The sequence below is a fragment of the Gymnoscopelus braueri genome (genome assembly GCF_963280865.1).
Source record: "Gymnoscopelus braueri genome assembly, chromosome: 5".
In the NCBI taxonomy this organism is placed as follows: domain Eukaryota; kingdom Metazoa; phylum Chordata; class Actinopteri; order Myctophiformes; family Myctophidae; genus Gymnoscopelus; species Gymnoscopelus braueri.
In genome coordinates this window covers 11,567,198-11,588,717 of record NC_137606.1, presented here as the reverse complement: position 1 = coordinate 11,588,717, position 21,520 = coordinate 11,567,198, and the positions used below count along the sequence as shown (strand labels likewise).

The window sequence follows — 21,520 nt, the reverse complement described above, 5'->3', positions numbered from 1 at the left end:
CAAGCATCCCTATTCTGGAGGGAACATTTGCGGAAAATAGCCGATCTGCAAGCATCGCAGTGTGTCGCATTGCGACACACTGCGATGCGGTGTGAGCTAGAACCTCCCCCTTCAGGGCTGATTCTGGTTGTAATGGAAACATAAAAAAAATATGTGAAAGACAGGTTCTGGAAAGTTTCAGGTTAGGGTTTCAGGTTCTGGGTTACTCTTCGTCAGTGGTGTAAAGTAACTAAGTACATTTACTCAAGTACTGTACTTAAGTACAATTTTGAGGTACTTCTACTTTACTGGAGTATTTCCAATTGTCTATACTTTTACTTCTACTCTTCTTACTAGTCACTTTGAAGATATCAATTATGACATTATAAAACATACATTAACCACTTTAGCCCTATTTTATACATTTTATACATACAGACCTACAAGCTCACAACGCGTCGCGATGCGACACGTTGTGAGCTTGTAGATAGATTGTTTTCAAACATTTAGTACTTTAACTTTTGGTACTTAAAGTACATTTTCATACCAATGCCTTTGTTCTTTTACTCAAGTACATTTTGAATTCCAGACTTTTATTTGTAACAGAGTACTTCTACATTGCAGCATTGATACTTTTATTTAAGTAAAACATTTGAGTACTTTTTCCACCACTGCTCTTCGTAGTCGAAAAGAGCCACAAGATGGCCGCTCGAACTCCTTGCCGCCACAGCCCTTTCAGAAGAGAGATGAGCGGTGTTGGTTGGGCAAGCAGAGGAAGGGGTAGAAGAGAGTGCACGGGTGACAGAGTGCGTTGGTGCTATTTTGTAATAGCATTTTGTCCTTTAGTACTGCGTGAGCATACATTTTTTACGTAGGTTGCACAAGTGGGACTCAAGTCCCCTTAAACCTGCCAGTGTTGGCGTTCGCACCGCACCTAATGAGCCACGCCGGAGCTCCAAAGGGCCAAAGGAATCTGCTAACTCATGATATTGTTAGTACAACTCTATATATGGCTAATCTAGGTCACTGAATCTAACATTGTAATATTAAAAGCTATTCTCAGCTCTTTAAAAAAAGGGGGGGGGGGGGCGCGTTCAGTCAAGAAGGTGAGGACGAGGAGGGAGCTGAGTTTGGAGATGGCTGGGGAGCTGTTGGAGGGAGGAGTATATGGTGCTCCGTTACAGAACAGCCATGGGAAGCACAGATAGAAGCTGCTGTCAACGTGATGGGAGGCTTCTGCAAGCTGTGTGTGTGTGTGTGTGTGTGTGTGTGTGTGTGTGTGTGTGTGTGTGTGTGTGTGTGTGTGTGTGTGTGTGTGCGTGCGTGCGTGCGTGCGTGCGTGCGTGCGTGCGTGCGTGCGTGCGTGCGTGTGCGCGTGTGCATGTGCGTGTGCGTGTGTGTGTGTGCGTCTGTGGTGGGGGTGCGGTCTAGCCTGGTTCCAGCCGAATCTGCCTTTGCAAAATCGCATCGCACTTTAGCCCTCGGCAGATTAGGTCTGGCCCCCCTCCATAGAGATTCCACTTCTCTCCCTCCGCAGTGGTGTAGAGCCAACCAGGGCCCAGTATCCAAATGTGGGCGGGCTTATCACCTTATTTTGAGCAATGACGTACAAGGAAGCACTGCTCTGATTAGTTCGTGAACAAGGAAGCACTGCTCTGATTGGTTTAGGTCTAACCAATAGAGTCCGTTTGGATCTTTTTGTAACCGCCCCTTGGGAAAAAATCTATCGTTGATAGGGACCAGACTAATATCCACGCAGTGTGTCGTGTGATATTGTCTGGCCACGCGAGGCTAGGTGCGGTCATCATGAAGTTAGAAGAAGCAATTCTGTTTTGTGCGATTGTGCATTGGGAAAATACATATTTATTTTCTCCCTTTCTTTTTTGTTTAACTTCTTTATATGCATTCACACACATACCGTGGGCTTTAGCCTACTGCCACAACTGATCCTCTAGCACAGCATTCACAACTAAAACTTCTGCTTCAATGCATCCAATAACTGGCTATTGCCTTTTTTCTGTATTCATTTCTGTAGACAGAGCACTGCAAAGCAACAGGACTTCAGCTGTGACCAGATGTTTCTACTGTCTACTCTACTGTGCAGTGTGCTGCAATGACATCATTTTATTATACTCTATTGGAAAGTTGCCAAATACATTTGTAAAAAAAAGTGTAAGCTACACTTAAAATGTGTTCATTTTCTATGACTGGCTTATACTTAGTGGGTTTGTTGAGTACACCTTCGAGGACTACTATCCAGGAAGTTCTGCATACTTGATCCTTCTCCTAATCAGAGCTGCCAAGTCTCACCCCTTTGAGAGTGAGAGTCATGCAATTTAACTTGTTCTCACGCCTCACGCCACACTTGCCATTTCTCACGCTTTTTCCCCCTCTTAGATAAAAAAAAAACGGCAACCGGGTAGAAAACGGAACGCTCGTCCTTAAACACACTGCCCCATTTTTTTTCGCGGACCGTGGCCGCCGGATTAGACCGGGGTGAGGGTGTTTTAGAACTAGGCGTTTTTGTATTCCATCACCGCCACCAGCATGTGATTTAATTCACTGGCTTGTTTACAAGTCGAATTTGGGGAAAGAAAATAATCAGGAGCTCAAAAACATAATGAGAGGATACAAAAGCTATCTGTGCAAAAGCTGCAAAGTGTGCAGATTTAAGCAAGTATTTTAAAACAGTGAAATCTACCGAGGAAAAAGAAACAGAAAGTGTTTAGACGACTCAAACTAGCGTGATCACAGGAGTTATCATCAAATCCAAAGATTTGTTGTGAATAATTATAAACAAACAACCTCCTGTTGCTTCCAAGTTGGGGGGGAGAGTTTGACCAAAACCGAAGGTATTGAAGAGGAGGACACAGAATGTTTCGGCCATCAGAGATCAAAGGATTTAGTTGCTGCCATTCTGATAATGTCAGGAGCAACCAGACAACACTACGACCAGTGTTTCCAAATGGACTGCAGTCTGCACAGAACCCTATCCATCAGATCCAAAGTAGACTAGTTTTTTTGCAGTGGTGTGTTCTAAATTTTTTTGGAGGGTATACTATAACTATTACCCCCTAGTTCCTCCCACACACACGTATAATTAATTAATGTAAAAAATTGCGCGCACTCCGCGTGCGTTTCTGCCCTGCACAAACTCGGCCAGGCCCACTCAGGCCCAGTTTCACAGCAATACTGAGTAAACTTACAATATCGTCGGTGTCCAGGACGAACCAGCTAACTCCATTTTCATCTTTTTTTTTTTTTTCATAAATCAACGCTATTGAACACCCTTTACGTCTGTGTAAAAAATTGAAACATTTGAACCAATGAAAAGTATTAAAAAGCGCCTCTGACGAAAACTCCCAACTCCATTGGATCCTCAAACTGTCCGTCAAAAACAAACAACTCCCCCCTCTCCTCTCCAGTGCTGCCTTTTCACAGCATGAGTAGAGCGCGCTGCGCAGTGAACGAGGAGGAGGATCGCGTAAACAAACTCCCCGTAGTCTGTTAAAACTATGTTAAAACTATGCAGTGTACCTGTTTATCAAACTTAGCACTGACGCTAATGTTATGAAAACAAGTGATTATATTTCTAAAATCTATGAAGTGTTTAATGAGGAGAGCAATGTGACAAGAAGAAAGGCGTTCATAGCATTTCTGCTGCGCTAGTTCTACTATCTCTTTGCAGAAGTTATTGTAATATTTATTTAAAGTCCTGTTTATTATTGTAGGCCTATATAATAAGTGTCATGAAGCATCAGGGCATTAATTCACACGTTGTTGTGATGCATTGTGAGCTTGGAGATCCATTGTTAGCTTTTGGGAATGTGTACCCTTTTGAAACCTCTCCCTCAGCAGCGAGTGGAGCTATTGTTGTTTGGACACCTAACTCCATTTCACCTTGATTTCTGCTCGTCTGAAACTACTAACTCCACTTGCGCTGGGTAAAGTGTTGATTTACCCGCGATTTGGGTAAAGTGTTGATAATATAATGACACATGCAAGTATCTGACAATATATAAAGTCACTATACCAACTTTGATGAGGCAGTATTGCTTTGTTTTAAAAATATAAGTTTTTCTTCATTTCCTGAAAAACTTATATTTAGTTTTTTTCGTTTCCTGAACAATGAGCGTTTTGGAGTTAGCAGGTTCACGCTGGACAGCAGAGATATGCTTTGTACTGATTTTCTACTGTTTCTAATGTTAATCACCCTGTAACTCAACCACTTCAGAGCTGCTTTTAGCCTTAGATGCATTTAAAAAAAATGTATTACCATAGAAGTGCAAGAATTGTTATAAACAAATGCTGGTTAGGCTTATCAGATATAATTATAGCAGTGTTAACAGCGAGCATTCATGTATCTATTACAGAATAGTATTAACTTAGCATTGAAGACACAAACTGTATTGAAGATTCAAGATTTAGCTGTGCTATGACGCGCAATATGAATACTAATGAAGTACTCATTTCAGTGACCTACGTTCAATGAAGTGAATGGCAGGTCGTTGAAATGTGTGAATTCCTTCGCCAGTAGCCATTAATTATCACCTCAAGAACAATAGCCAGTTAGCCACACACATGATAAGCCATCAACTCAGTTAGACTAGTCAGACCACATTCTTTGCTGTTTGTAATGTATTATGCAAGTACATAATGAAGTTGACCAAAGTTTCTCAGCTGCATTATATTTGTTATTTGTGTCTATGTCCTCTGAAACAAAGGGTTTATAGTGAGAACTTACTTAAGCTGCGTTATAAATAAAGCACTTTGAAACTGAAGATGATGGCCAATGTTGATGATAATTGATAACAAAATATATAATATTATATTAAAAAAATATTATATTATTATATAAAAAAATAATAAGCCCCCCCTGCAACGTTTCCTTTTTGCGCGCACGTGATGACACTAAAGTCTCACTCCTAGATTTTTCGGAAACTTGGCAGCCCTGCCCTAATTCATTTTGACATCCTACTATATAATTGGAGTACCGTCCGTCTTGGTGTCCGTCTTGGGTCGACCGACCGGCCGACCGGGTATGGGCTAGTACTACTAACTGAAGTATGGCTTCGGTTAGTGTGGGGTAATGCCTAATTATTTTTTGCATAATGCTGTATTCACGATTATTGGTGATGACGAGTTTGTTGGATGTTTTTAACTGGGAGCAAAGTATGATTCAAGCAGACATTTCTTCTTGAGAGTATTATGTGATTCTGTCCGCTTTGTGATGCGTAGAAGACAAAGGCAAGGTGCAACAGCTGACCGAATAAGGAGATTCAATTAACTGCCAGGTTAATGATTACATAACTGAAAAAAGTTTTAAATGTAATAATAATAATATTTTGCCTCTCTTGAAATACATTTTAATTATAATGCACTTTACATTTGTGAAAATCTCCAAGTGCTACAATAGGCAATTGCCTAAAAAAGAATCATCACACCATTAAAAACATCTAAGAAACTGAAACAAAACATTTAAAACATGAGGGCATAAAGCCTAGAGGCAAAACCAGTGTAGCTAAAACAATGCTTTGTGAAAAAGATAGGTCTTTAGTCCTCTCTTAAAAGAGTCAACCGACTCCAAGCACACACTGTTCACTTCCAACCCACATGTTTCCATTTTATTTGTTTTATGCATGCTGTACAGTGCACCAAACCAAACTGTTTGGCACTCAGTGTGCTTGAAATGGAATGCACTGAGTATAGACAGTACAAACATTCACTCACAGTCCGCCTCTAGCTCTTTTGTTGTGTTTGTTTGTTGTTGTGTTTTCCCCCGTTTTCTTCGTTATTTTCTTCACATTCTGATTTTGTAAATGCGACACTGCCCCACTGTACAGACGTCAACATTGTACATGTTAACATACAATGTTACGTTACACATCGTACACTCGTTAACGTGACGTGCAAGCATGTTGTCAGACACCCTTGCAAATGTCATGCGCACGGCACCCGGACATGTCCACAGAAACATGGATGCTTTGCACTCCATGACATGTGTCTGGCGAAGCCTGATTTAGCGCCGCTGGCCTGCACCAGAAATAGCAGATATACAAGCTCACGACCAAAGCCGTGGCCAAGACATTATGTTTTCAGCTTGTCTGTCCGTGTGTTCCAACCTCATGGACCCAATTGAACAGATTAGACATCGGTTGTTATAGATAAAGGTCACTGTGACCTTCACTACACACGGTATACCCTTTAAATCAATTTGCTACACTTCACTGTGGTTGATCTTATCTGACGCTCTCTGTATTGACTTAAGGTCCGTTGAAAGCTTGTCCACAGACAATGTTTCAGTTTTCAAGAGAGGCGTGTTTTTTGTCAAGGTTTTTTATGTATGTTTTTTATTTTATCAATTACATTGCACAGTGCTGGGAATTACTATTGTCAACACAACAGTGGGCTATCAATATATGACCCTGGCGTGGGCAGAGGCCAGAAGAAAACAATTATTAATATAAAATCAGTTCACAGAGTGCAAATGCATGTCTGAAAATTCACAGAACTCATTGCCCTTGCTTGCCTTTTTGTAAACTTTGGTAAGCCAGTGTTTGTTACAATACGTGATCTCTCCCAATTAAAAGTTAACAATCAGGCAGCCTCTGAGCCACTGGATGAAGTGACAAATGAAGGTTAGAGGCCCCTCAGGAAGCTTGAGAGAAACCTGCAACCCGCACTCAGTAGAGCACAGATCTCCGCCAAGAGGCATGTCCTAATAATCAGTGGTGTAAAGTAACTACCCGTAATTTTCGCACTATAAGCCGCACCTGAATATAAGCCGCAGCAGCTAAATTGAATGATTTGTACATATATAAGCCGCACTGGACTATAAGCCGCGGGTGTAAAATCCATAGATTTAGGAGGTCCCCTAGTGGCCGTTAGCTGTAAAAATCCATAGATAAGCCGCACCGTTATATAAGCCGCAGGGTCGAAAAATGGGGAAAAAGTCGCGGCTTACAGTCCGAAATTTACGGTAAGTACATTTAATCAAGTACTGGTACTTAAAGGGATACTTCACTTTCGGCGGGGGGAAACATTTAAAAAATATATTAAAAATAAATGAAAAAAGTAATGGAAAATTCATGGCCCCCTCACGCATTAGAGTGTCCTACTAATGTGTGAGGGGGCCTTTATTTTGCCATAACTTCTTTCATTTTTTTTTAATATTTTTTTTTAATGTTTATTTTATGTGAAAGTGAAATATCCCTTTAAGTACAATTTTGAGGAACTTTTATTTTACTGAAGTATTTCCAATTTTCTGAAGTTTTATTTCTACTCCACTAGTTAGTCACACACACACACACACACACACACACACACACACACACACACACACAGACAGACAGACAGACAGACAGACAGACAGACAGACAGACAGACAGACAGACAGACAGACAGACAGACAGACAGACAGACAGACAGACAGAGACACACACACACACACACACACACACACACACACAGGGGTGACCGCATTCATTATTGCAAAGGCAACAAGGCAAGAAAGCCTAATTAATAATTTGCTTGACTTGTGAGGTTGACATGGGGACTCATCAAGATGATTTTGTTTTCCTTGAGGTAATCTGTGGCAAAGGAAATTGCCCCTAATGTGCAATCTCCAAACTTCAATTAACATGAGCTACTTATGAATGTACAAGGCCTGTCAGCATTATTTTGCATATTCCTGTGCATCTGTCTATTTTATATTTTTGCTATTATCTCGGATTGTAAAGAAAGAGGAAGAGAGAGAGAGGGAGGGAGCGAGGTGGTGACAGAGTGAGCGAAAGAGAAAGACAGACAGCGAGAGAGACGGATGAAAACAGCAAGATATTAAAATCTCAGCAGTAAGTCAATAACAAGCACCAGGCTTCATTATGACAGCAACTACAACTTTCTGTTCTTAAAGGTTGGGGGGACACTGGGCCAATTTTTTAGCTAAAGGTCTAAATCAACCTGTCCCTGAGCTGCTATGCTATCCATTTCCATCCTATCTAGTGGTCCCAGACCAAGGTGAGCACATTAGAGGAAAGGTTCTGGAGCTGTGCCAACTTGCTGCGGGGGATATAATTAGCCTCAGGAGTCTTTTTTGGGACAAAAAAAACGTCCAATCTCCACCTTCATGACTAATTCACAACACCTTTGTTTCCCCTTTGGCCTCCAAGGGTCAGCCCAAATCCCATGCTTAATATCTTCTGAGAGGGATATTCTTCTAGTTTTCCTTTCTTTCTTTTTTCCTTTCTTTCTTTCTTTCTTTCTTTCTTTCTTTCTTTCTTTCTTTCTTTCTTTCTTTCTTTCTTTCTTTCTTTCTTTCTGTCTTTCTTTCATCTACTTTTTGCAAAGATGAATGCTGTCATTATGTTTCTTCACTTGTGTTCCTTTTTCCCATTTTCTGTTTTGAATGACAAAACATACCGGATCAAATGCGAAGAAGGAAAGCAGGAAAGAGCTGTGTGTGTGTGTGTGTGTGTGTGTGTGTGTGTGTGTGTGTGTGTGTGTGTGTGTGTGTGTGTGTGTGTGTGTGTGTGTGTGTGTGTGTGTGTGTGTGTAAACTCAATAGTTTTACATTCTGTATGTGTTAATCAGTGTCAACGCCGTGGGGTCTCTGTACTCATCAAAGTCACCTGGAGAATAGTTCCTCTTTGGCACATGGAGGTGTGGAGACAGATTGAGTTATGAGAAACTGTGTGGAGAGTCTTTCTCTTTCTCTCTCTCTCTCTGTGTGTGTGTGTGTGTGTGTGTGTGTGTGTGTGTGTGTGTGTGTGTGTGTGTGTGTGTGTGTGTGTGTGTGTGTGTGTGTGTGCGCGTGCGTGCGTGCGTGCGTGCGTGCGTGTGAGAGAGAGAGAGAGAGACAGAGACAGGTGAATGTGTGCGATTTTTGTGTGTGTACGTAGTTGTGTGGGGGCTTTTGCTGTCTTCCCAGTCGATAGACACACTCTGTCACCACTGCTGGGTAATTGACAGCTTGGAGTTTGCGGTGACACAGGCCTCGCATATATTTATGGCATTACCTGGCGTGTGCAACGGCCCAGGTCTCTCCTTGGCAATGGAGGCAGCCAGCTACTGGGCTGGGGATTAGGTAGACACATGGTAACCCCACCTGTCCCCCCAGCCAAATTGGAGCTGATACAAAAGGTTTGTAATTGAAATTCACAATTGGTAATTATTTTTTAATGGCCCCTTGAATACACTGTTGTGTTTTGTGATTATATTTCCAAACAACCCTTAACTTTGGAAAAATATAAAAATGCAATACATTGATTGTAGTGTATTTTTATCGTTGGCCTATGTACTGTACTTGCGACTGTCTACACCTGCATGGTTCTCAAAGTTGGGTCCTTGGAGGAGTTCCAGGGGGTCACCAGCAAGATAGTTAGGAACCATATGAACCCTACCTATCCCTTAGGAAAAAAAAATTCTAGTCTCTGTCTAAGGAGTCATCTTTAAAAAGAAATGCGTGCGCACAACAAATTCACAACCACAGCGCCAGCGATGGCTGGCCCCACTGCAGCAGCAAAGAAGTTTAAATTCAGTCAACTCTGCCTCCTGCTGCAGTGGAGTTGCTCCTCTCCATAGACAATTCATTGAACCTTGCCACCAGTGTTGATTTCGTCGACTAAAACTATGACAACCTTTTTTCACTGACGAAAACTGAATTCCCGGTGGGAATCGAATCCAGAACCTTCTAGCTGTGAGGCAACAATTTACCAGCTGCGCCATCATGCCCCTGCACGGTTAAAGTACTTTACTTTAATATTTGTACTTCTGAATACTTGTGACTTTCACACCACAACATTTCAAAGACAAATATTGTACTTTGGACTCCACTACATTTCTAGGAAGGGAAAAGGTACATTTTGAATTCACCACTTAAGCCCTATTACAAATAATAGTGAATACGGTATAGCAATAGTAATATTTGACCAGGGGTATCTATACTTTGACTCGACTGCCGGGGTTGAGTACTTTGTCCACCACTGGCGCTAGGGCTTTGTCAGGTTTAGGAGCATCTGTGCTAAGTCCCAAAAGGTCCCCGCAGACTAAGAATTAACGCCATCAATTGTGATGTGTGGTCCTTGGGGAGCCCTTCAGTAAAGACATCGGTTAATGCCTCAATCTATCAAATCCAATCAACGGTGTCCTTCCTAAATGGAGCGCACGGTGTGTATCCTGAATCATCAGTGACTCCTCCTCTCCACCCTAGCTGTCCTTGATCCTGTGACCAAACAACTGTGACCCCCCACCCCTCTTGATATTTCACTCTCTATGTCCTTATGAGCTTTTCCTAATTATTAATAATTAATCATTAGCCATTTTGCAGGGGTTTGGCAGCCAATGCATAGATATTGTCAGACACAATTTGTCTCCCTCAACCCCTTTCACCCCTCCTCCCTCTCTCTCTCTCTCTCTCTCTCTCTCTCTCTCTCTCTCTCTCTCTCTCTCTCTCTCTCTCTCTCTCTCTCTCTCTCTCTCTCTCTCTCTCTCTCTCTCTCTCTCTCTCTCTCTCTCTCTCTCTCTCTCTCTCTCTCTCTCTCTCTCTGTCGCACTGCTACCTCCTCCTCCTCCGGCTCCCCCTCCTTACTAATCATTAGTTTCACTTTTCATTAGGCCAGATCAATAAAACGGATCAGTCGCTCATGGCGAGGATACTCTGCGCCGCAAAAGACACACCGCTCCTTCTACCTCCCTCCCTCCCTCCCTTCCCTTTCATTCCTTCTTTCCCTTTTGTCTCTGGCTTTGTCATTGACTCCCCATCTCTCTATCCCTATGATTGCTCAAGCTCCTGACGCCCACCGAGGGTCCGGGGTGGTAGAGGGCAGAGAGAGGTGGTGGCGGGGTAGCTGTGCTGTCTGTGGTGGTGGTGGTGGTGTCTGAAAGGGCTGCTGGAAAGAAAAGTGAGCCAGTGATTGTACTAATGCTGCCCAATAAGGCAGAACTGGCAACGCTGAATGATAACCCAATAAAGTTTAATTAAGAACCAGTAACCTCTCAGGCTTAATAATGAAAACGGAGGCCATGTGCCCAAAGGGAAAGGAAATTAAAGTGGGCGAACATACGCGAGTGAGAAACTTGAATGACGCCCCACTCCGTCTGCCAGATCGGACGAACGTATCGTCGATGCAATTATGTTTTCTGCTGTTGTACATACAAATTATGAATACATATTATATTTTCACCCCTCTTCTTTTTCTTTTGAGAGAATGGATCGCAGTAATTGTGGATGTTTTGGAATATTACACTCGTTGACGTGCGAGTAGAAATGAATTGTGTCCTTGTATTATGTTACGTTATTGTTTCGGTGAGTGTGTGTGTGTGCTTGTGTTTGTGTGTACATACACATGACAAGTCAGTGGGTTGAGGTAAATCTAATTAGAGTTTTTTTGTGTGTGCGTGTGTGCGTGTGTGCGTGTGTGCGTGCGTAATGTGATCTCAACTCACCCAGCACTGTGAGGCGGGCGGGGCGGGACCTCATGGCAGCCTGTATGGCCTGGCACTCGAACACAGCGTCATCCGCCAACTCCACCCGTTGGATTCGCAGGTGGTGCTCTCCTGTACTGTGGTCCCCAATGACTGTGTACCGAGGATAGCCTGCAGCCCAGAGACATGTACATTTATTGTTATATTATCACCCTTATATTATCACCCTTTTCACACGTCTCACACAACAGAAACTGGCGCCTAACAATGGCAATTAGCACTGACGTCAACCGATGACTAACAACGCCTATTTGCGTTAGCCTCGTTCCCAGCCTTACTCATCTGCGAAGAGAAAAGCCTGTTCACGACCTAAAGCAGAGAGTGTCTATAGGGGCGGGACTTCCGTCATACCTATTTCCCACTTTTTCGACCAATCAAAATACTTTAATTCACAGAGAATGTAAACAGATATGTGAAGCGTCAACGTAATTTCTTTGGGCGATACTTCCGCCAAATTCTGGTACTTCTGTTTAGACACTCAACCGGCTAGGTAATTGCCCAGTGTGTATTTGCGTACGGTGACATCAGGCATGTCAATATATGGGCATGACCATTCAAATCAAATCAAATCAAACTTTATCTATATAGCTCATTTACAACAATCAAAATTGACCAAAGCTGCAGTACATGGACGGCAACAACAGAAACAGGCCTGTGCAACAACATAGTCATAGGACAAAGCAAAAGATTCAAAACAACATTAAGAGCTAGAGAAAATAAATGAGTCTTGAGGCGAGATTTAAAAACCCCAATTGACTGAGCAGTTCTAATGGGGAGGGTTAGGCTGTTCCAGCTAGCGTGGGGGCAGCAGCAGCAAAGGCACGGTTAACCGGCTTTGTTAACCATTAGATAACAAAGCCGATTTGTGCCGATGTTGGGCATGTCCAGTCCGTATTATTTGCCGGTTTCTGCTGATGTCGGCCATATCCAATCCGTGACAGATGTGTTATGTATATTAAAAAAAAAGTTTTCCTAAAATAGCCGATCTACAAGCTCACATCACGATGTGACGGTGTATGAATCAGGTGTACTGTATAGTGGATATTGATTACTGTAACTCTAGTGTGTGTGCATGTTAGATTGATTCGAAATGCATAAAGATATTATCCTGGCTGGCAGATGGGTGAGTTTGGATCTTGCATGTTAAAAAAATAATTTGTAATTTGTGCTTTAATATCATAGCAAATACAAAACATTCATGCCATGTCGATGAGTAAGCTATAGAGGTTTTAGCTTTGGGGATTTTGATGGGGGTTTATTGCAATAATAAACCGGTACAGCTGGAGATTGAGATGTTTCAGTAGTGTGCCACAAAAAGGATTTATGGTTTAATAATGTAAGAAAGTGTAGCACTGTAACACAAGAGACCAGACTATTTCACACAATTCAAGTGAAATGTTTTTTTAAATATTCCCCTAACTGTGATCCGATTATGCAAGGAGAGTGTGTTGTGGAGTGCATTCCTCCGTCGGGACAAATAAGTGGGAAGAAGAATTTCTTTGATTAGTTTTCTGTCTGAACTTTGATTGAGAAGCTTTATTGGATCTTCCTCCTGGTTTCTGAAAGAGCCCGTCTCTGAAGCTATTTCCCTCTATTTCTAATTACTGAAGAAATGTGGATTGAAATAAGTAGGTCTCTTCATGTAAAACTCATGTTCATAAAGAAGAAAAATGTTCAGAATATCCGGCAAAATGATTGCCCCCCCCCCCTGCGGCCCATAGTAATTGATCCGTGATTAAAGGAACTGATAGGATAGACTTTAATTCTTTAAAGATCCCTCTGACTCAATCATGTGGTTTTAGTAAAACAGAACTTGTGAGAACGGATGAGACGGCTGCACTTCTGCACCTGCCACCATCCAAAAAGTCTATGTGCCAACCCCATCACTGGATATCTGCCAGTGGGGAGACAGTGGCGTAAAGGATTGATTTCCCCAGCATTGGCCTAGCAAGCCATGACTGAGTTTAGATAATTATGTCAAGATGTTCCTCTTGTTAGACTGACTTGCAGTCCGGCACACCTCCAGCAAGATTACACTTGACTATACTATACAGTAAGTTACAAATGATTACTGTAGGTACACAAATACCTACAGTACACATGATAATGTAAAACCACAAGGCCTGCTTACGTTTTTTTTTTTTAAAGAAAACATTCACAGGGCCTGTTATCTTTAACTAGGAGTAGTTCACCCCAAAAATTACTTATTTTCTATAATTTACACACCCCATGAAGCCTTGAATTCATGGAGATTTTGTAGTTTTTGTCACATTCCTAAGCCTATAATTCGATGACCGGGTGGCTGCTCAGTAGGAGACTCTTTGAGTCTGTCTGAGTCTCCTGCCGGATAGACTCTGCCGGTCATCGCCACCACCAGAATTTGGATTCAAGGCTTCATGGGGTGTGTAATTGATAGAAAAATAAGATTTTTTTGGGGTGAACTACTCCTTTAACCCTATTTACTCATCAAATAGAGAAAATAGCTGATCTACAAGCTTGCAGATATGTCTTGTCTGCTATCTGCTTTACTCATTTTTTTCATGACATGCCAAGAATAGGAACGCTATGGTTTATGTGGTTAGTCATCAAGCGTTGTTCTCTTGTGCGCTATGATTGACGCTTCCGTTAGGATATCAAATGATCCACATTATATTACTGGAAGCAAGGGCTATAATGCTGTGCGTTACACACACACACTTGGTTAGAAAGCCAGTTAGAACAATGGACTTGGATAGAAATTTGCTGAACCTTTAACCCATTCAATCCGGGGACGCATCTCTGTCATTTTTAGATTTCTTTGGCCATTCAAAAATAGCAGATATACAAGCTCATAGTGTGGCACTCGTAGATCTGCTCTTTTTTGAAACATCATCAAAATGTGTGCAAATCTTTGAATATATTATGTTTTTTAATGCGAACATTTGTAACTCAAATCTTTTCTTCCGTCCCTGGAACAAAAACATTTGACAAATGTTCTGTTAAAAAAAGAAAAAAAGATTAAAGATTTGCACACTATTGTTCACTATTTTTCAAAAAAATAGCAGATCTACAAGCTCACAGTGCGGCACGCGCTGTGAGCTTGTAGATCTGATATTTTTTGAATAGCCAAAGACAAATGACAGAGATGCGTGTTCCCGGATTCGGATTGAATGGGTTAAAGGGGAACTGAGCCAATTTCAAATGTCAGGATCTGTGTAATCGTCATGTGGATTGTGGAGTACGTTATAGCATAGTACTTGAAAACTACTATGTTATACAGTAAAAAGTTGTGGTTTTTTTTGTGCAAGTTCGTTAATCCGTTTCCCCTGCTCAACTTTCCACTGTTGGCTCTAGATGGAAAGAACACTTGGAAGAACTTTCTTTTCACAGGCTATGTGATCCTCATTAATTAATCTTTAGGAGATAAAATCTGTCACAGCAGCAAAGGTTATTAACTAGATTACAGTCAGAACAACGTGCACCCCTATCGATGAATGGAGCCTCAGCTGCCAGTTCCAGTGGGACTACTATACTCGTAGTATAGCAAACATTAAATTGAGATTTAATGATTTGCCTCAGGGTTGGTTGACACCTTAAATGCTCAGGGGGTTTAACCAACTGAACCCTAGAACATTCAGCAATCTACAAGCCCACAATGAGCCTGTAGATCTGCTATTTTCAGCGAAGAGATGGGTGTTATAGGTAAAAGAAACAATTTAAATAAGGAAGGAACTGCGTACTAAGTACAGAGCCAACTCAGGTCAGGTTTACTAATTATAGAGAGTTTAAGTGGTTAATCGACCAAAAATAAAGGACTTGACTCAGTGGTTTTACGCTAGATGGCGCCGTTCGCTAATACATGAGTGACCATTTCATTGTCAGTCACACAGATCCAGGAGATCACGTGATCGCAAGATCTTTTTCCACCATTTACTTCCTTGTCTTCTATTTACTTCCTTTACTTCCTCCACCATTTACTTCCTTTACTTACTTCCATTTACTTCCTTTCCACCATTTACTTCCTCGCCTGTATCTCCCTGGATTTCCTCTGCATTTTTGACGAGACATGCTATATTCAACAGCCTATAATAAGCCATGAAAAGCAGAGAGAAACCCTCTGTGTTTAGCAGACGATCGGGGGGTGGATCATACTGGAGATAAATATTCTGTGAAAGTTGAAAAGGTAAGGAAAACGAAAAAAATCGCTGGCAGTGGTTTGGCAGCAAACTATTTTATTATCTGGCAGTCAAAGAGTTAAAAAGGGAGAAGACCTACAAGAAAACACACCACATTTTTCCAAAATGCCAAACAGCCATGACTCGTCCTTGCTTCGGAGATTTTCAAACCACATCAGTATTTTACAGCGGAGCGTACGGCCTAAATGTTTTAGCACCCAAAAGGAACATAATAGACCAGGCCGGGCCCTCTAATGGCTTCTAAGTCCTTCAGTTCATCTACTGGCAAGAACCAGCATGCACCAAAAGCCCAATTACTGACAGTTGCTTCATTGGATCTCATTCCCTTTAATAGAGCATGAAGTGAGCCTCATTTTCTCCTGGTGGGATGAGTTACAGCCGATTAAGCCACTATTGCATTTCATCTTCCCACACGTAGCCTTTAATCTAACTTTCTGTTCAGTGGGAGGACGGAAGACAAAAGAAACACTCAGTGTTAAAGCTCAGAGACACACACAGCAAGCAAAATACAGAGCCTGATGCCGCTTTCTTTAGATGAGGCTGTTATATAGTATCTTATACAGTGTTCATTTTGACTGCAAATTCTGATTTAGCTTTAGAATAACACACCATTTAGTTTTAGTCCTATTTTAGTCATCTGGAATTGTTTAGTCTTAGTCTAGTCTTAGTTGACTAAATATCAAAATATTTTAGTCTTAGTCTTTGAGTCTTAGTCAATAAAAATAACACTGCACGGTACCTAAATGCCAGTTTAAAATTTGACATAAAATACTGATTTAGTCATAGTCTTTAGAATAACACACCATGTTGTTTTAGTACTATTTTAGTCATCTGAAATTGTTGTCTTAGTCCACTAAATATCAAAATATTAGTCTTTTAGTCTTAGTTTCAGTTTATTTTTCAGTTTCAGTTTATTTTTATTTATAGTGCAACATCACCCCAAGGGGTCTCTGTGCACTTCACAACACAAAATACATAGTAGTAAAAAAAAAAAAGGAAACAAAAAAAAGAAAGAGAATACAATATACAATATATGAACAATATTAAAAAACCACAGTGCAAGACTATGGGGAACCATAATGCAGGGAAAACAGATATGTTTTTAGCCTGGATTTAAAAATGCCTATAGAGTCGGCATCTCTAACAGCTTGAGGGAGAGTATTCCAGAGATAGGGGGCACGATGTGTGAATGCTCTGCCCCCAACTGTTACTTTTTTATATGTTGTGACTGTGAGGAGACCAGCATCCTGGGAGCGTAGTGGACGTCCAGGGATGTACGGTTCTATTAAGCTGGACATGTAGGATGGTGCAAGTCCGTTTAGGGCTTTATAGGTCAGGAGTAGTACCTTGAAATCGGCTCTGGCCTGTATCGGCAGCCAGTGTAGTGCTATGAGTGTTGGTGTGATGTGATCATATTTCTTTTTTCTGGTTAGTAGTCTAGCTGCTGCATTTTGAACTAATCTAATGCCATGTGTTGCTGTTGATGGTAGACCGGAGAAAAGGGCATTACAGTAGTCTATTCGTGAAGTGATGAAAGCATGAACCAGGGTTTCGGCATCGGGAAGTGAGAGTATTGGGCGAATTTTGGCTATGTTGCGCAGATGGAAGAAGGCAGATCTTGTGGTGCTTTTTATATGGTGTGTGAAAGATAGTGATGGGTCGAAAACTACTCCTAAACTTCTGACTGTTGGTTTGTGGGTTATTGAGCAGCCAACACAATTAGTCAACACAATTAAGACTGAAACAAGGAAGCAGGAAGGAATTCTACAGGGCAGATGACACATACACACATGACCCTTGAGGTTTGTCATGTGGAGGAGGAGAATTATTTACGTCACAGTAGACATTAAAGGAAAGCATGTACTGTATATGTCACGTATAACGACGGGAAAAACGTCCTTAAAGGAGACGTGAAGGACACAGCTTGATGTATCCGGTGGAGGAGATTGACCTTGTGACCGTTCAGTTTCAGTCAGTGGTGGAAAAGGTACTCACATGTATTACTCAAGTAAAAGTATCAATGCTGCAATATAGAAATACTCTGTTACAAGTCTGGAATTCAAAATGTACTAGAGTAAAAGTACAACAGTATTGGCATCAAATGCATTTAAAGTACCAAAAGTAAAAGTACTCATTATGCAGAATGTCCCATTTTAAGTTTTCAAATGTATAACAATCTTATGAAAATAGCAGATCTACAATCTCACAATGCGTCGCGACACATTGTGAGATTGTAGATCGGCTATTTTCAAATGGTTGAAATGTATAGGGCTGAAGTGGTTAACGTATGTTTTGTAATAATAATCAAAATCTTGAAAGTAACTAGTAACTAAAGTTTTCCAATAATTGTAATGGAGTAAAAGTACAATATTTGCCTCTGAGAAGTAGTGGAGTAGAAGTAAAAGTATTGGAAATTGGAGATACTCAAGTAAAGTACAAATACCTCACAATTTCACTTAAGTACAGTACTTAGGTACTTTTGCATGCATGCACATGATTTCTCAATCTCTGGGCCAACTCAATCTCTGGGCCACCTTGCGAGCTCCAGTGTTGCACGGATGGAAACTGAGAACCCTCACTCTTTTGTCTTTTACATCACCTGTCTTGATATAAAGTGTCATTTAGCCGGTGAGAGCCGTGGTACCGTAAAAGTGGGTTGTAAATGTCAGACAGAGATCACAACTAAAAGCTCCTATTAATAATACGACCACAGGCTGAACAGGAGCTTTTTGCCATTCCATTCTCCTATAGAATATGACCAAAATGGAGAGTATGACATCATGCCCACAAGGTCACCCACGTAACTATTTAATTTCCATGCAGTTTTTTATTTCTATTGATGGGCCTCCAAGTATTGATGCAATTGAAAGTGGCAAGGATAATGATCATTGCACAAATCCAACGCTGAGACCTTGAGTTGACTCCTCTCCAGCTCAATTTTCTTTGAATGTAGTAGCTTTACTTTATTGTATCTTATTCTTAGCGAGGTGCAATGCCATGTAAATTACTGCTATTCACAAGCAGGCAATCCATTCTAGTCAATGACCTTATCTTAGCCCGCAGCCATTTAACTATAATTTAGCTCTAATGGAAAACAATGTTATTAGTTGAAGTTTTGTCTCTGTTATCTGTCAAAAGTCGAAAGGTGAATCACAGTCAGTGTCTCCACCAACTAAATATCGTCATTTTGTATTATGAGTGAAGCTCTTGAATCCCAACGCCCGGGGTCGGAAATAGCTACAAGCTTCCAATCCGTCGCAGCGTGTTTTGAGCTTGTATAGATCTGCTTCAGGAAACAAGAGCAGACCACGTAGCTATACTGTTGCAGCTCAATTCCGTTTCACTAAGAATAGAGGGTATAAGCGGTTAACTCATTGCCTGTCACTTACGAGATTTCTCGTCAGATACTGCTAAGGTAGAGCCTGACGAGTTTGGCGAGATTTTGTGTTTTCAGTGGTTTTCCACCAGATGGCGCTGTTTGGTACCCTATGAATGATGCCTTGCCTGTCAGAAAAGGATAGACCCTGAAATGACGTCATAAAAAAATTGTTTATTGTTTATTCGTCGTGGAAAAAATGGCTTTATCTCTGTTTCTGTTGCTTTTTGGCAAAAACAAGCCACATTCAACTGGCCACAACTATGCAACGGATTACCACGACTGGACAATCCCCCCTCCCCCCCCAATTCTACGAGACCCCTGTGCATGTAATGAGGCGAACGCCGCGAGGACGGCGATCACAGAGAATATTCCATGATTTTTCAAAGTCGCAAATCGCTGCCAGTGCATGGAGTGGCAAACGTGTGTTATTTCGTGGCAGTCAAATAGTTAATTAACAGCAAAGAAGACATTGCAAAATCCCTGTGATTTTACATTATTAACCCCTCAGTCATGCCCCGCGTCAATATGATGAAAACGTGTATAGGCACACCGGGAGAGTGATTGCCACTGTGCTGTGACATGTGCTTATAACTCCACATTGATCTCAATGTATTTCAAAGATACAGCGCGTTACCCAAAGCAAACAAACTGTTCCATTCTCCTATAGAATACTGACCAAAATGGAGAGCATGACATCATGCCCACAAGGTCACCCACGTATTTTATTTTTATTTATTTTTCTAAATTTTTATCCCACGATTTTGTAACCCCTATTTTTTACACCCAGTGCCAATTGTCTATGTAATCCTGGGCACTACCTTCCCTCTGCCAACCTAGGGAGACCAGGGCCGAGCTCATGCCTCCTTCAATGCATGAGAGCCAACTAACCTTCTTATCACCTGACAGGGGAGAGTTTCCCTGGTTGGACGTAGCGCGTGGAAGGAACACGTTATTCCAACCAGTTCCTTTCCCCTCCATCAGGCGCCCCGGCTGGCCAGGGGGAGACAGTATAGTGACCATGATTACTGCATGTTTTTGTGAGGGTACCTACCCTAGGAGACACGGGGAGAACATGCAACTCCACACAGAAAGGCCCTTTCGCCAACCCCACCTAGGGTAAGGGCACTGATGATGCGGAGGAGAGAACACTCCCCCAGCGCCCACAGCGTCCCCTGCGGGAATTGAACCCAGGACCTTCTAGCTGTGAGGCGACAGCGCTACCGACTGCGCCACCGTGCCCCCTCACCCACGTAACTATTTAATTTCCATGCAGTTTTTTATTCCTATTGATGGGCCTCCAAGTATTGATGCAATTGAAAGTGGCAAGGATAATGATCATTGCACAAATGCAACGCTGAGACCTTGAGTTGACTCCTCTCTCCAGCTCAATTTTCTTTGAAAATGGTAGCTTTACTTTATTGTATCTTATTCTTAGCGAGGTGCAATGCCATGTAAATTACTGCTATTCACAAGCAGGCAATCTAGTCTAGTCAATGACCTTAACTTAGCCCGCAGCCATTTAACAATAATTTAGCTCTAATGGAAAACAATGTTATAAGTTGAAATTGTGTCTCTGTTATCTGTCAAAAGTCGAAAGGTGAATCACAGTCAGTGTCTCCACCAACTAAATATCGTCATTTTGTATTATGAGTGAAGCGCTTGAATCCCAATGCCCGGGGGCGGAAATAGCTACAAGCTTCCAATCCGTCGCAGCGTGTTTTGAGCTTGTATAGATCTGCTTCAGGAAACAAGAGCAGACAACGTAGCTATACTGTTGCAACTCAATTCCGTTTCACTAAGAATAGAGGGTATAAGCGGTTAACTCATTGCCTGTCACTTACGAGATTTCTCGTCAGATACTGCTAAGGTAGAGCATGACGAGTTTGACGAGATTTTGTGTTTTCAGTGGTTTTCCACCAGATGGCGCTGTTTGGTACCCTATGAATGATGCCTTGCCTGTCAGAAAAGGATAGACCCTGAAATGACGTCATTAAATTTTTTTTTATTGTTTATTCGTTGTGGAAAAAATGGCTTTATCTCCGTTTCTGTTGCTTTTTGGCAAAAACAAGCCACATTCAACTGGCCACAACTATGCAACGGATTACCGCGACTGGACAATCACCCCCCCCCCCCCCCCCCCCGATTCTACCAGACCCCTGTGCATGTAATGAGGCGAACGCCGCGAGGACGGCGATCACAGAGAATAGTCCATGATTTTTCAAAGTCGCAAATCGCTGCCAGTGGAGTGGCAAAAGTGTGTTATTTCGTGGCAGTCAAATAGTTAATTAACAGCAAAGAAGACATTACAAAATCCCTGTGATTTTACATTATTAACCCCTCAGTCATGCCCGCGTCAATATGATGAAAAAGTGTATCGGCACACCAGGAGAGTGATTGCCACTGTGCTGTGACGTGTGCTTATAACTCTCCATTGATCTCAATGTATTTCAAAGATACAGCGCGTTACCCAAAGCAAACAATGTAAAATAGGCCCATTAAGGAGTAA

The 21,520-nt window shown here is 41.8% G+C and overlaps 1 protein-coding gene across 1 annotated transcript in view; it reads right to left on the bottom strand.

The window, feature by feature from the left end:
- kirrel3b (kirre like nephrin family adhesion molecule 3b) overlaps positions 1-21,520 on the bottom strand; it is a gene marked incomplete at its 5' end in the record, with an annotated part of 120,641 nt that overhangs the window by 89,790 nt on the left and 9,331 nt on the right. The window contains one exon of the mRNA XM_080429074.1: positions 11,422-11,571. Coding sequence (XP_080285200.1) covers positions 11,422-11,571 — 150 coding nt within the window. The remainder of the gene's footprint in view (positions 1-11,421; positions 11,572-21,520) is intronic.